This window comes from Gallinula chloropus, assembly GCF_964237585.1.
Source record: "Gallinula chloropus genome assembly, chromosome: 1".
In the NCBI taxonomy this organism is placed as follows: Eukaryota; Metazoa; Chordata; class Aves; order Gruiformes; family Rallidae; genus Gallinula; species Gallinula chloropus.
The window spans coordinates 4,998,273-5,013,902 of NC_140085.1; the positions used below are offsets into that span (position 1 = coordinate 4,998,273).

Here is a 15,630-nt window from a genome sequence, read left to right on the forward strand (position 1 = left end):
ATGCAATTCTGTAATGCTGCAGCTCTTGGCCCTTGCTGGTCACCATGGGAATGTTGGAAAGGATAAAACATAAAAAATAAGAGTACAGCAGAAGTGTAAGAAAGAAATAAATAAGGAACTGGCTGGATAGTCGCAGCCGGAGGGTGGTGGTCAATGGCTCCAAGTCCAGATGGAAGATGATGACAAGCAGCATTCCTCAGGGGTCTGTGCTGGGACTGGTGCTGTTTAATATCTTTATTAATGATATTGACAGTGGGATTGAGTCCACCCTTAGCAAGTTTGCTGATGACACAAAGCTGATAGTGAGGTTAATGTGATGGAGTGATGGGTTGCCATCTAGAGGGACCTGGACAGGCTGGAGAAGTGGGTCCAGGGAAACCTCATGAGGTTCAACAAAGCCAAGTGCAGGGTCCAGCACCTGAGTTGGGATAATCCCTGTTAGCCCATACAGGTTAGGAGATGAGGTGCTTGAAAGCAGCCCTGAGGAAAAGGATTTGAGAGTACTTGTGGATGAGAAACCGGACATGAGCCACCGATGTGCACCTGCAGCCCAGAAGGCCAACTGCATCCCAAAGAGTGTGGCCAGCAGATTGAGAGGGGGGATTCTGCTCCTCTGTCTGCTCTGGGGAGACATCACCTGAAATAGTGTCCAGCTTTGGAGCCTCAACACAAGAAGGACATGGACCTGTTGGAGTGTGCCCAGAGGAAGCCAGAACAATGATCCAAGGGCTGGAGCACCTCCCCTGTGAAGACAGGCTGAGAGAGTTGGTCTTGTTCAGCCTGGAGAGGGCTCTGGGGAGAACTTAGAGCGGCCTTCCAGTACCTGAAGGTGCCTACAAGAAAGCTGGGGAGGGACTTTCAAGAAGGGCAGGGAGTGAGGGGAATGGTTTTAAATTGGAAAGGGGGTAGATTTAAATTGCGTATTAGGAAGAAATTCTTCACTATGAGGGTGGTGAGGAACTGTAACAGGTTGGCCAGGGAAGTGGTTGCTGGACCTCCCTGGAGGCGTCCAAGACTGGGTTGGATGGGACTTTGAGCAGCCTGGGGTGCTGACTCCAAACCCCTGTGCCTGGGCATGAGCTGCCCAAGATGTGCTAGGTTGGGGAACCCCGGCGGTGCTGAGGGCTGACATCTGCCTCCTCCATCCAGCTGCAAAAAAGAAGATAATCGGGTGTTGGGGCAGGCTGCTGTGACCAGGATGTTCAGCTTTCTCTTGGAAAGAGTCCAGCGGAGGGCCACAAAGGTGATTAAGGGCCTGGAGCATCTCCCCTGTGAGGAAAGGCTGAGTGAGCTGGGGCTGTTCAGCCCACAGTGAGGGTGACAGAGCCCTGGGACAGGCTGCCCGTGGGGGGGGGGGGGTTATGGAGTCTCCTTCTCTGGAGATATTCAAGACCCGTCTGGACGCCGACCTGTGCGACTTGTCCTAGGGACCCTGCTTTGGCAGGGGGTTGGACCCGATGATCCCTGGAGGTCACTCCCCAGCCCCGCAGCTCTGTGCCGCTGTCAGGCAGCACCGCGGACCATTTAACGGACGCTCCAGCGTCTGCCCTGGCGCCTCACGGATACGGCCGTGGCTCTCCCCCCCGCCCCCCCCCCCCCCCCCCCCCCCCCCCCCCAGGGGAAGCCCAGCGCGTGTTCCGCCAGCCCACGGGCGCTCCGAAAGGCCGCGGACACCGTCCTCCCCTCAGTCCCGACCCCGGGGCTTTTCGGGGAACCCGCTCCGCGCCAAGCCCGCCCCCCGCTGCGGCTCCGTCCCGCCCGCCGCACCGCCCTGCCGACGGCCGAGCGCTCGATTCCGCTCGACGCTCCGCGTTCGATACGCTCGGTGCTGGAGCGGCGCGGCCTGGCGCGGGCGGCGAGGAGGCGCGGCGCCAAGATGGCGGCGGCGGCAGCGGCTTGTGCGTGAGTCTCCCTCGGCCCTCCCGGCCCAGGGCGGGCGGCGGGCCCGGGTGGCGCCGCGCCGAGCCGGCATGTGCGAGACCTACTCGCGGTGGCTGCTGCGGGTGTCGGTGGCGCAGATTTGCCAGGCGCTGGGTTGGGACTCTGTGCAGGTCTCGGCCTGCGACCTCCTCACCGACGTGCTGCAGCGGTACCTGCAGGGACTGGGCCGGGGCTGCCACCGCTACTGCGAGCTCTGTGAGTGCGGGCCGGGGGCCGGGCCGAGGGGCGCTGCTGCGGGGAGAGGGGCTGCGGCGAAGGGTCCGGTCGCTGTCGCCTGGACCCGGTCCTGGGAAGCCGGCTGCGGGTATCCCTGTTGGAGTGGGGGTCTGGACCGAGTGGCCTCCGCAAGTCCCTGTCAGCCTCGGCCGTTCCGTGAAGGGAGGCCGCGAAGTAGCGCTGCGGGTTGTGGAGCGGTGCGGGAGTGTGTGGGGAGGGAGCGTGGGGAAGAGGTGAGTGGCGGGGAGTGAGGGCACGGGGGAGGTCAGGCTGTGGGGCAGCGGTAGGGACTGTAGGTTGTTTCACTTGGGGGAAGGTCAAGGGGACCTGGGCTGTGGAGAAGCGTAGAGGGCTGAGGGGATTCAGGGGGAAGCCGTGGGGCTGTACTGGTGCATGGGGGTCTTAGTGCAAGGAAGAGGTGGGCTCTGGGGCAATGTGTCTGGGATGGGAGCATGAGTGGGGAGTTGGGGCTGTGGGCTTGGAGGAAATGGAACCGTGAGGCAGTGGGTCTGGGCTGTGGGGAGATGGGTCTGCTGCCCCCCTTTCTCTGTCTACGGTGTGCAGGTTGCTATGGGATGTGTGTACTGGAGGGGGAGGTGGGGCAGGTGGGACTCTACTGTTAAGAGTCTGGTAGAGGGGTATACTGGGAGGGGAGAAGGAGCAACCAGCTGCCTTGCTGCATGGGATGTGTGTATGGGAGGATGTGAGGCTGTTGTCCTGACTCATCTCTGGGTCAGGGTCTGTGCTGTGGCAACACTGCTGAGGAGGCTGTGGGGGCTCACTGCAGGTGGGCCTGTGTGTGTAGGGCCCAGGATGTGGGCACAGGAGGAAGTGCTGAAGCTGTAGGCTGCAAGATTTGGGCTGGGTATATGGGGCAAGGAGACAGGAGGTGCTAACCCTACAGATGGGCCTGTACTGTTTCTGGGATGTCTGTAAGGAGGGACGTGATGGACCTGCAGTCTGAGAGGTGTGCCTGGGGGACAGTGATGTCACCTGCATGGGGAGAGAGAAATTTGGCTGGAAATACTATTGTCAGGATTGGTGCACGCTGGGTTGGATATGTATGTGTAAGGGGCAGTGCTTTGTGGGGCTGGATGTGTGTGTGTGTAAAGGGAGGTGTGGGGCTTTGGTGCTGGCAGGGGTGCACAGGTGCTCTACTGCGTGAAGTCACAGTGTCTGTGTGTGTGGATGGTGTAGGGCTGTTGTGCCTGGTGTCAGGGATGCACATGTACCAGGGTAGTAGTCTACGTTGACTTCAGCAAAGCCTCTGACACAGTTTCCCACAGTGTTCTCCTGGAGAAGCTGGTGGCCCATGGCTTGGACAGGTACACTCTTTGCTGGGCTAAAACCTGGCTGGATGACCAGGCCCAGAGAGTAGTGGTGAATGGAGTTAAATCTACCTGGTCACTAGTGGTGTTTTTCAGGGGTCGGTACTGGGCCCCATCCTCTTTAAAATCGTTAGTGATGATGTGGATGAGGGAATTGAGTGCACCCTCAGTTAGTTTGCAGATAATGCTAAGTTGGGGGGGAAGTGCCTATCTGCCAGAGGGTAGGAAGGCCCTGCAAAAGGATCTGGACAGGTTGGATCAATGGGCAGAGGCTAGTGGGATGAAGTTCAACCTGGTGAAGTGCTGGGTCCTGCACTTTGGTCATAACAACCCCAAGCAATGCGACAGGCTTTGGGCACGGTGGCTGGAGAGCTGTACAGAGGAAAAGGACCAGAGGGTGTTGGTTGACACTCACCTGAACATGAGCCAGCAGTGTGCATGGGTGGCCAAGAACACCAACGGCATCCTGGCTTCTGTCAGGGATAGTGTAGCCAGCAGGACCAGGGAGGTGATTGCCCCCCATACTCAGCTTCGGTGAGGCCGTACCTCAAATACTGTGTTCAGTTTTGGGCCCTTTGCTACAGGAAGGACATCGAGACCCTGGAGTGTGTCCAGAGAAGGGCAACCAGGCTGGTGAAGCAGCTGGAAAACAGGAGTCTTACATGGAGCAGCTGAGGGAACTGAGACTGTTTAGCCTGGAGAAGAGGAGGCAGAGGGGAGACCTTATTGCTCTCTACAACTAGCTGAAAGGAGCCTGTGGTGAGCTGGGGTCAGCCTCTTGTCACAGATACCCAGCAACAGGACAAGAGGGAATGGCTGCCATTTGTGCCAGGGGAGACTCAGGTTAGAAATGAGGAGAAATTTCCTCTCAGAAAGAGCGGTTGGGCATTGGAATGGGCTGCCCAGGGAGGTGGTGGTGTCACCATCCCTTGGGGTGTTCCAGGAAAGATTGGATGAGTTACTTAGGGACGTGGTTTAGTAAGTAATATAGGTGGTATGGGGACAGTGGTGTGCCAAGATGATCTTGGAGGTTTTTTCCAACCTTAATAATTCTGTGATTCATATATGTGAGGCTGGGGATGTGTGCATGCACAGGGAAATGATGCCACATGAGGCTGGGAATGTGCGTGGGGGGGCTCTGGTGTGTGAGGGAAGAGATGTGCTAGAGGGTTTTTTGGGGAGAGAGAATGCTGTAGTGCACAGGGTGTGGGAGGGTAAGGGGGCTGCATGTGGGAGGTGTGAAGTATGTGCATGGAGAGTAGGAGGGATGAGGCTGGGGATAATTTTTGTGCATGTGGTAAGAGTGTCCTCATGTGGGTGCAGTGGAAAAGGTTTGGCTGGATGTGGGGGGGGAACCTTTAAAAGCCAATGCTGCCATTCAGGTGGCATGTGCAGGAGGAGCTTGGTGTGATGGGGGGGGCAAGGTGCCCAAGGCCTTGCTGGATTTGGGGTGAGGCTGTACAGGGGTGGGAACGTGGAACAGGTGAGTTTACACTAAGAGAAGAGGAGGAAGAGAGGTTTGGGAGCGAGTGCTAGGACTGCTGGCATGCAGAAGTATGGAGTGTGTGTGTGGGGGGGGCAGGGAAGGGGCAGCAGGGATCACGGCTAGGTCTGGTGGTGTGACAGAGGATGAAGTTGTGTGTCCCTCTGGGTTTTCTGTGTCCTTGCAGAGCCTGCAGTAGATGTACTGGTTGTGGGGGGGGAGCTGGGCACATAACCTGCTGGCACATACAAAATATGGGGAGGACAGGGTGTTCAGTTGCGTGCTGGGTCAGTATGCTGACTGTGGCAGATGAGAGGGTGGTAGGGATCTGCTGGGTGTGGGAATGTTAAGAAGAGGGTGGTGGTGTCCTCTGGGGTCAGGGGGAATGTGGGGAGGGAGTGGTATATGGGGAGAGGGAAGCTGTCAGGTTCACTATGGACCCTGCACACAGGGAACGTTATGGGGGATGTAGAGCAAGCCTTCAGGCTCTTGGTGTCATTGCAGGGTCATGAGTATATGCAGCCCTTGGCTGCCCTACATGTGGGGGTGCAACGTGGCAGGAAGGACAGCAGAGATGGGGCTGCCAGTGCTGCTGCTGGATCTGTACATACTGGGGAGGTGAAGGTGGGGTGCACAGAGTGGAGTGCTGGGGGGAGCGAGGGTGCCGTGGAGAGGTGGGTATAGGCTGTGTGTGCGTGGAGGAAAGGACTGCTTGTGCCTGCTATGCCAAGGGGGACTTGTTCCCTGTTCACACCTTTTTTTTTTGCATGCTGGGGGCTTGTGGGCTTCTCTATGTATTTTTATGTAGTGTGGAGGGGGAAGTCCTGGAGAGCCCATTGGGCAGAGGTCAGAGCTGCTGTGGTTGTGTCTGGCGATGGGGAAGGTATTTAGAGGAAGCAGGGGTTAGAAGTGGGATGGATAATGTGATCGCTAACCTGAAGTGCTGGGTGAGGAGAAGGTGGTTCACTGGTGGTTGATTTGGGGCTTCTGTAGCCACCACCTGTTCAGAGAATGTGCTGGGGACTGCAAGAGGATATGGGAGAGGTAGCAGGGAGGGCAGCTCTGAGTTGGGTGAATTAAAAAGTTGGCCAGCACTTCTGTCCAAGTTGAGAGCTGTGCTAATGAGGGTGTCGCAGCTGTGGGTGAGAGGAGTGTTGGAGGCATATTGCTGCCAGCTGGTGGTGGATGCAGCCTCAAGATCAGAGGAACTGTGAAGGTTGGAGATGCTGTCATCTTCTGCAGGAGTGAATTTGGAGAGTGTGTGGAGTGAAGACCTGTGGGTCAGGGTGCACAAAGTGATTACTGGCTTGGTTAGGAGAGGAGCAGCTGTGCTGCTGCTTGTGCTCCTGCCTCTTCTCTGAAGCAGAAGTTCTCTCTGCTGCAGTGACCTCTGATAAAGCAAAGCAATGATCTGAACACACTTGGTCCTTGGTTGAGACTTGGTTGACTGAGATCAAGTTTGCCATTGTATAACTGAGCTTGGGAGGAACTTTGGGATATTGCTGCAAACTCTGTAAGTTCTTGGTGGGATGTGTTTCCTCATACAAGCTTCCTGCAAATTTGAGAGGTAGTTGAATGTGAAGCTGTGTGTAGTTGGCCTGGAAATAGGACTGTGCAGTAAAACAGCAGCACCAGAGCGGCTGCTGTGCCTCTGAACTCTTGATTTCTGTTTGGATTGCGATACATCTGTAAAGAGATTAAAGAGACTTTGGGAGAGTTGGGGGTTGTGGGGTGAAAAAGGAGCTAACCAAGGCTGGGTGAGAGCTGTCCTTCAATAGCATTAGTAAGAATTTTGGGGAGATGCTTTTGTAACCAGATCGCTGCTTATGCCAGAGGTGAGTTATTGGGCCGCATTGCCCCTGAGCTCAGCTGACTCTGCCACAGTACTGCAGGGTTGGTTGGGCTGGGATGGAAAGACACAGAGATGGTGAAAATACAGCTTTGTCCTTTCAGTGCTTGAGCAATCAAAAGTGCATGAACAAGAGGTGTCCATCTCTTGCTTCCTGAAGGTGGGGAAAGTAGTTCTCCCCCACCCCCACCACCTTTAAACACAGAAAGAAGTATCCCAGTCATCTTCCTTTTTTCTTCTGTGAAAGAGAAGGGCAGCATGCTGTTTTCATGCCAGTGCTAGGGTATTTCTTGTACTACCTCTCTTAAAACGATTACTCAATTCATTTCTTTAAAAGGTTTGTTAAAAGACATCTTAATGCTCAGCTGGTATCTCCCTGCTTTTTCAGAATTGTTTCCTTTTGCTCCTAAAATAAGTTACTGTACGAACCCAGCCCTGGATGAATGAGTTGAATTTTGCTATGGTTTTGCATAAGTAGAATTAATTAAATTCTGATTGTAGCATCTTTATTGTCAGTGTGTTATCTCAGAGTCAAACCAGTGGGGTTTGAGTTAGCAGGGTTGTCAACTGAGGGACATAATCTTTGTATTTGAAACTGAATGGATTTACTCTGACGTAATTGAGACAGTGTGATATTGCTCTGAAAAGCATGGCATTGCTGTTCACGTATTTTCTCAGTTGCAAAAGAAAATGATGGCTTCCCCAGCTGTGTTAAATCTTTGTTCCAGCTGTTACATCCCATTAGGAGAGCTATATTCAAGATTTTCATTACTTTTCTGCTGTTGTTTCTTTGCATTTGCTGTAGCTGTAGCTGATGGGAGCTTCCGTGGCTGCAAATAGAAGGCAAAAGGATTTGCAGAGCGGGCTTGAGATGTGTTTGATGCCGTGAAATGCTTCTGAATGCTGTGCTGGGGGAGGAGGAGAGAATAAACTTACAGGGGGAGAGAGTGAGGGCTTTCCTGTTAAAGTACACCCCATAAAGCTGTTCAAATTAGTGGAAGGCTTGTAAGGGGAAGTCTATTCAATATGCTGTAGGCTTCATGCATGATTTCATCCCAAAATTTAAATAAAATAGTTGGAACACGGCATTGGAGTATGTAATTAAGGTATTGAACTACAAACCAAACTGACATGAGGCGGTTTCTGAGAGCAGAGTTCTATGTTTTTGTTGTTTATTTGTTTGTTTTAAGCAGAGGGGAAAAGGGAAAATTGCTCATTTTGTGCTTATGTTACATGTGGTTTGGGGGAGGTGGTGGCACGGCTGGTATTTTGGGTTAACTGCTCTGGATTTACTTGTGTGTGTTGGGTGTGCTTATGCTGGGGAACTGTCCAGTAAAGACAGACTGGTATCTGCTTCACTTGGCTGTAGCTTGGCAGTGGGCATAGACCTGCAGAAAACATCATATTTTACCTCTTAACTTGGCACATCCAGTAAGAGAGTTCAGTTTCCAGTAGGTTTGTGGGGGTGATATTACTGATTGGAGGGACAAGGGAGGGATTGTGCTTTATGCCCCCAAAAGCCCAACTTTTTTTTTTTTTTTAAATTATTTTCTCTATTACATTGCTTAAGTTGTTTTTTAAAGTTACTTAACATTAATTGCTGAGGGCACCCAGGCATATTTCAGCAGTAAAACAGTGCAACATGACAGAACTAATTTTACTTCAGTGTAGATCAACAGGACAAATTTAGATTATTCGATGCTAAAACTAGAAGTGTAATAAACCAGATAATTAAATTTGAGGTGTGTTGGATCTAGAAGTGGGGTTTTCCATTCTCTTTCCTTGAATTTTCAGTGTTGAACATAGGCTGTGAGGTTTTAAGTTATGTTTGTCTGCTGAAATTTGCTTTCAGTGATGAATTCAAGTTTAAAAGCTGCTTTTTAGTTTCATCTTGTGTGACTACTTTTTTGAAGATTATTTTTATGCAAACACTGAATCATAGAGGTTCTTAATTTGGAAGAGACCTGTAAGGATCATCAAGTCTAACTCCCTGCTCCTCGCATGACTACCTAAAACTAATTCTATGTATAGATATAAAAATATTAAAATATAATTACTATATTGAATTTTATATTAATAATGCATCTGGATTTATGTTTAAAAGGCAGCTTCTGATCTGGTGAGCACAACATTGTAACTGGAAGGAAAAATGACAGATCTTTACCATGATAGAACTGGCTCTAAACCTGCTCCAGTGTCGCCGCACGATCTGCTATAAAGGAAAACTTAATTTCATTGTACAATACATAATACAAATTATCTCTTATTTGGAAAATGGAAATAAGAGATCATTATTTTTGTTAAGAATAACCACAGTGGAGAGAATGCAATGACATTTTTATTCCTTTATAATTAAATGTCAAATTTACCTTTTATACGTTATTTTTATTAATTCCTTCACCCTTTTCAGTATGTAATAATAATCTCTACTAAAGTGTTAGATTTTGATGATCAGTTTAAAGGGGCTGATTGCCTATACTGATGCTGAATAGACAGCCCATACCATTTGTTAATATACCTCTTTATGTCCTGATAACCTTAAATGTTGATGGCTTTAACCTAATTAACTTCTGGCTGGCCTCGGATAAAGAAGGACAACCTGGGGTTTTGCTTGACATTTTTGAGTTTACCTGGAAAAGGAGCAGACTCTGAATAGCAGTAGCAAGAAGATGCTTTTGCCTGCCTGGTAACTACATTAATAGGACCCTTTTTACCCACTATAAGTGCACTCAAGTAAGGCATATATGCTTATTTAATAATCTACTGTGTATGCTTGACTGTTCTTGTGGATGCTGGATGGAAGCTGTGTGTGGTGTCCTTGAAAGAGTCACCCTGGAGTAAATATTCAGGGAGGATACAGAGGTATTTAATGTGTGGACAGAGGTATTTAGTGTGTGGCAGGGTTGTGTGACATGCTGGACCACAAGGAATCTGTGATAGAGCTTGTAATAACAATACTGAGGAGCTATACCTAATAATTTGCTGCTTAAAATATAATTTTTAAAAAAATCTCTCTTAGAGCAGACATGAGGGTCAATGCTGAGCTATTTATAATAGACCATACATGTTGCTTGGCTAGTGACTCACTAAGTTTTTGCAACGTATTTGTTAGAGCAGCAGTCGCTCCCTTTAAAAAACCCAGCATGAAACCAAACCCTCTTCTGTACTTGCTCCCTTGTTATGTTTTCATTCATTCCTGTGAATTTTTGGCCAGTAAGGAGGAGGTGGTGGCAGTGAGCTTGACAGGAGTAAATTGGCTGCTCCTGTGACAGGATTTAGTTTTTCCCTTATCCCCAGATATTTTTTCCCTTATCTCCATGCACCCCCTTCCAGTTTTTTGGATGACTTGAGCAGTGGTCAGCTTCTTTGTTGGAGGAATTCTTAGGAATTTTGCAAAAATAACTGGGCTTTAGTACCTCTAAAAATTCCTGTTCTTCCCAAGCTAAAAGTGAGCTGTTATTGCTTGAAAGGGAGTCAGTGCATCATCCTGGTTCTGTTTGATTTGGTTTATCTTGTGGACAGACAGGTTTATCTGCAGGTGACGCTGAGCAGCAGGGATGAGGGCTGGATAATTTGCCACCTAAATACTTGGCTCTGCATGGATTCAGTTTCTTCATTGTTTTGGTATGATACTTTTGGAGGGATCCCATTTCTTTGTGCAGATTCCTTCTCAGAGAATCATAGAATCATAGGGGTTGGAAGGGACCTCAAGAGATGATCGGGTCCAACCCCCCTGCCAAAGCAGCTCCCTAGCTCATATTGCACAGGTTGGCATCCAGACAAGTCTGGAATATCTCCAGAGAAGGAGACTCCACATCCCCCTGGGCAGCCTGTCCCAGGGCTCTGTCACCCTCACTGTGTAAAAGTTCTTCCACATGTTAGTGTGGAACTTCCTGAAAAGGGTCTGGCCATTTCCCCCTGTATCCCATACTTAAATATATATAAACATTAATAAGGTCCCCCCTTAGACTTCTTTTCTCTAGGCTGAACAGCCCCAGCTCACTCAGCCTTTCCTCATAGGGGGGATGCTCCAGGCCCTTAATCATCTTTGTAGCCCTGCTCTGGATTCTCTCCAGGAGATCCCTGTCCCTTTTACACCAGGGAGCCCAGAACTGGATACAATATTCCAGATGGGGACTGACCAGGCCAGAGTAGAGGGGGAGGATTATCTCCTTTGACCTGCTGGCCACAGAGTTTTTTCATCCTCATGCATCGGGAAGCTGAGAATAATGTAACTGCACAGCCATTCCCATAGGTTTCTGGTGAGCTGTTTTAAAACCAAATGACCTTAATTTAGCTCTGATCTTTGCTGCAGCTATATTTGTTTCAGAACACACTTCCCATTCAGAGTAATATTACAGCTTAAAAGCTCACAAGAAAGAAAGATATTTTCTTAGTGGGGTAACTTGCTGTTTGAACTCTTCACACCTTCTTCCATCTCTTCCCAATCCTAGACCACAGATACTGTTTGAAGTGTTGTGGCATAAGGAACAGCAAGAGGCTTGAAACCCAAAGCTCCAAAGATGTTTGTGATCTGGCATTGACCTGCTGTGTGACATCGGATTAATTATTTCACTGGGAGGCTTCAGCATCTGAATTTTCAAACTGAGGATAGCACAGCTATCCAGAGAGGATTCAGACAAGTTCAGGATGCACAAATTAATTTCTTTTTCATCACTTATTTACAGAAAAAAAAGCCTAATACTGAATGAAAGACCAGGAGAGAGTGTTACATGTTTGTCAGCATTCTCTTTCATCTGCCTGGCTTTTGCTATTTTAGTGAATTTTTATTAAACCAGAGAGAGAAGAGGGATGCTAAACTGTTCAAATTAAAATATAAAGTCACAAACCTTTATTTGATGTACCTGAATGTACATGTAATGCTGTTGTGATTTAGCCTCAACTGACAGCTGAGCACCATGTGGCTGCTTGTGCACTCTTCTCATTGGGCTGGGGAGAAGAATCAGAAGAAAAAGGTAAAATTTGTATGTTGGGATAAGACAGTTTACTGGGACAGCCAAGGGAAAGGAAAATAAATTCATACTTAACATATACGAAGTGGGTGATAGGCAATACAGTTTGCTCACATCAGAAGTGATGCCTCCTCCATGGCCAAATCCCCCCTAATATTCAAAGTATGACATCATATGGTGTCAAACATCTCTTGGTCTAGTTTGGGCCAGCTGTCCAGGCTGTGTCCCCTCCCAGGTTCTTGTGAAAACTAACTCTATCCTAACCAAACCCAGGTCATTATTCACCCCTTATTTTATACTGCCTGTATCATACCCAGGTTCCGTGCTTACCAATTAATCACCACTACTTTCCTGTCTTTGATACATATACAGGCAGATCCCATTCCCTCAGCCCACAAACCATTCTTGTGAAATGTCCCTTGAGTTACCTTAATCCTCTGTGACTTTGGGCTCCATCTGTCCTAACAGTCTCTCAGGGCAGGAATCAGTGTGCACTGCACCCAGAGCTTGCAGCTGGTGTGTCTGCCCAGGTTGAAGATATTAATTTCAGGGAAGTTGCTGGGTGCTGCTTGCTGAAGTCCCTTCCACTTTGCTTGGTTTCATCAAAGTTCATCCTTCCTTAATTTGGCTGCTTCTTACTGTAATACCATTGATACAGCATATAGTAATTGTAGTCGTCATGACACACAATGGCAGGGTTAATAAGCAATTAACATCATGCAATTTGTTTTATTGGCTATTGTCACCCAAAATCAGATCACCTTGTGGTACACATCAGACTTCCCCATCTTGCATCAAGTGCATCCAGGTCCTTGAGTAAAAGGAATCCCACAGATGGGTTTGCCTTTGCCTGAAGCAGAAGTAACACAGACTGTCTTCCCCGACATATTCTTCATGTGTGCTCTGGGGTCTTTATCCCTTTATACAGTATATGTAAGCTTTGATTGGGCAGGACCAGCTTGATTGGCAGACCCCATAAAGTTAACAAACCACATAGCCTTCACTAAGTGTGTATCCCAGTGTTTGAAGGTCCCACCACCCATTGCTGTTAGTGTAGTCTTAAGCATCCCATTGTATCGTTCAGTTTTCCCAGAGGCTGGTACATGATAGGGAATGTGATACACCCACTCAGTGCCACGCTCTTTGGCCCAGGTCTCTGTGAGGCTGTGTTAGAAATGAGTCCCATTGTCTGACCCAATTCTTCCTGGAGTGCTGTGTCACCATAGGACTTGCTTTTCAAGGCCCAGGATTGTGTTCCAGGTGGTGGCATGGGACACGGGATATGTTTCCAGCCATCTGGTGGTTCCTTCCACAAATCTGCCCACTTGCCTTGGCAGGTTTGTGGGAGTGTGATTGTAATCAATCTGCTAGGCTTCCCCATGTTTACATCAGCCATCGCCTTGCATACTACAGAGGCATTAACCACTTGGTTTGCTTGGTTGCAGCACATTTCACATTGATGGATGACCTGCAACATAGAGACCATCTTCTTCCTAGGTGAACTGAGGTGTCATGGGCCCATCAAGCTATAGATTTACCCTTATATTACTAGTTTGGATCCACCTGAGCTACTTCAGTCTTAGCAGTCTGATCTGCTGATGCTTGTTTTAATGCCCCATAGCAGCCTGAATCTTGGGTACACGGGCAACTATATGATGTAGCTTTTCTAGCTGGGCAGCAATATCTTGCCGCTGTGCAGCAGCCCAGATGGTTTTGCCTCTGCACTGCCAGTTGCTCACTTTCCATTGATCTAACCACCCCCTCAGCACGTTTGCCACCATCCATGGGTCAATATAGAGGTAAAGCATTGGCCATTTTTCTCATTCAGCAATGTCTAAAGCCAGCTGGATGACTATCATCTCTGCAGACTGGCTTGATTCATAATCTCCTTAAGCAGCTTCTGCGTCTCATTGTATAGGACTCCATACAGCAGCCTTCCACCTCTGATGTTTTCCCACAGTGTGACAGGACCTATCAGCAAACAAAGCATATTTCTTCTCATTTTCTGCCAGTTTATTGTACAACAAGGCCTCTTCAGCACACATCACCTCCTCCTCTGGTGATATTCTTAAGTCTCTGCCTTCTGGCCAGTCCATGATGACTTCCAGAATTCCTGGGTGACTGGGTTTTCCTGGTGAAGCCCACTACGTGATCAGCATGATCCACTAACTCCACGTAGCATGAGTTGCATGATGAGTAAAGGGGACCCTCCCTTTGAACATTCAGCCCAGCACTGGCAGTTGGGGTGCCAGGAGGAGCTGGGCTTCGGTACCAAACCCTTCCTCTTCATACACTGCCAACACCTTTTTCAGTTGGATTGTAGAGGGATTCAGATCCTTTATATCCCCAGCTCCAAAACCCCAGAGGTTGACCTCAAGTCTCCTCTGGTGCTTTCTGCCAGACACTCCAGGTAGGGCCATTCTCCCCAGCTGTGGTGTAGAGCACATTTTTAACCTGTGGCCTTGCCTGGACTGGCAGCAAAACAAGAATGCTGATCCCACTCCCAGAGGTGATAAACAGCACCATGGAAAGTATATACAGCAAGTATGGGTTTTCATACCATGTGAACAACCAAACCACCATTGTGACCAGCAACTATTTACCAACAAATACAAGAAATTTGCTTTAACATGCTCTGATCAGATCTGTCTCATTAACTTTTTTGTACCATTTTACCACTGAAGACTCTTGAAAAGCAGAGGTTAATGGATAGGTCCTTTCATTCCTGTGGCAGTTGCAGGTTTAAACATTTTTTTTTTTAGCTTTTAATTAATCTCACGACTTGGGATTGTCTCTTTTTAGGGGCATGTCAAAGATACAGGAAAATTGAATCTCCTTCAGGGATTTTTGACCACCCTTTGAACCTGCTTTCTAATACACATACTTGTTTAGGTTTTTTTTTTTTTATATACTTAGTTAAATATTTCCATGCTTCTGCCACACTTAGTGGTTACTTCTCTGCCACGTGTTCTTAATAAGCACTTGTAAGAAAAAGTCCTTTTTAACATTTATCACTTGCTTAATCACGTTGGTGCACTTTTGTGAGGTTAAAAAGATGACTTGGAGATCTAGGAAAAGACCTTTTCCTATTGCAGTGATAAACTGGGCGAAACTTTCACCCTGAGTACACGACGGTGTTGGGTGTTGAGAGGCGCAGACTGAACAAGGTACTTGAAACACTTTCACCGAGCCCCAGCACTGAGGTCGGTGGTGTGGTGCATCTTGCAGCCTTTTTTCCAGCTGGGAAACCTATTGCAGCATTTTCTCTGCTTGTGCACTTGGTTGTTCTTCCAAAGGAAACTGGACAAAAGTACAAGGCCTTTGGTATGCTTTCCAGGTCTAGGTAGTGCCCACCTGGGGATGAGTACTGTGAGGCTTGCCTTGAATCCCCTCTCGTCCTGTGGCCAACACAGCCAGTGATTTTAGGATTGTCTGGTGAATAAACATGCTTTACTTCTGGGCTTGATGAAGAGTTCTTCCCAAGTTTTCCTTTGTAACTGGCTGTCCAGCTTGTAGCTGTTAGGTCTTGACAGCTTAGGAAATGGTTAAGCTGTAGTCCAATGTTTTAAGGGCAAAACAGTCTTCCATCTGCCTTATAACTATAGGAATCTCATACCTACTCCAGAGTGGTGATACCCTCCTTTAATTATGTCTATGTAAGTCCCCACATTTCTCTGTCCCTGGAGCCTGCAGGGAAAACCCATGTTGCACTTGTACTGGGTATTACACAAACACAAAACCTGACTGAGGTGGTTCCTGTCATACAGAGTTCATGTTCTAAATACAGATGGGTGAAAGAGGCGATAACTTGGTCTGATCTGCCTTTTAGCTGTGGAGAGA

The 15,630-nt window shown here is 48.5% G+C and overlaps 1 protein-coding gene across 2 annotated transcripts in view; it reads left to right on the forward strand.

Moving 5' to 3' along the window:
* Nucleotides 1-1,970: 1,970 nt before the first annotated feature.
* Nucleotides 1,971-15,630, forward strand: part of TAF3 (TATA-box binding protein associated factor 3) — a gene marked incomplete at its 5' end in the record, with an annotated part of 123,269 nt that continues 109,609 nt past the window's right edge. For both annotated transcript variants that reach the window (XM_084270123.1, XM_084270122.1), the window contains one exon: nt 1,971-2,136. In XM_084270123.1, coding sequence (XP_084126249.1) covers nt 1,971-2,136 — 166 coding nt within the window. The remainder of the gene's footprint in view (nt 2,137-15,630) is intronic.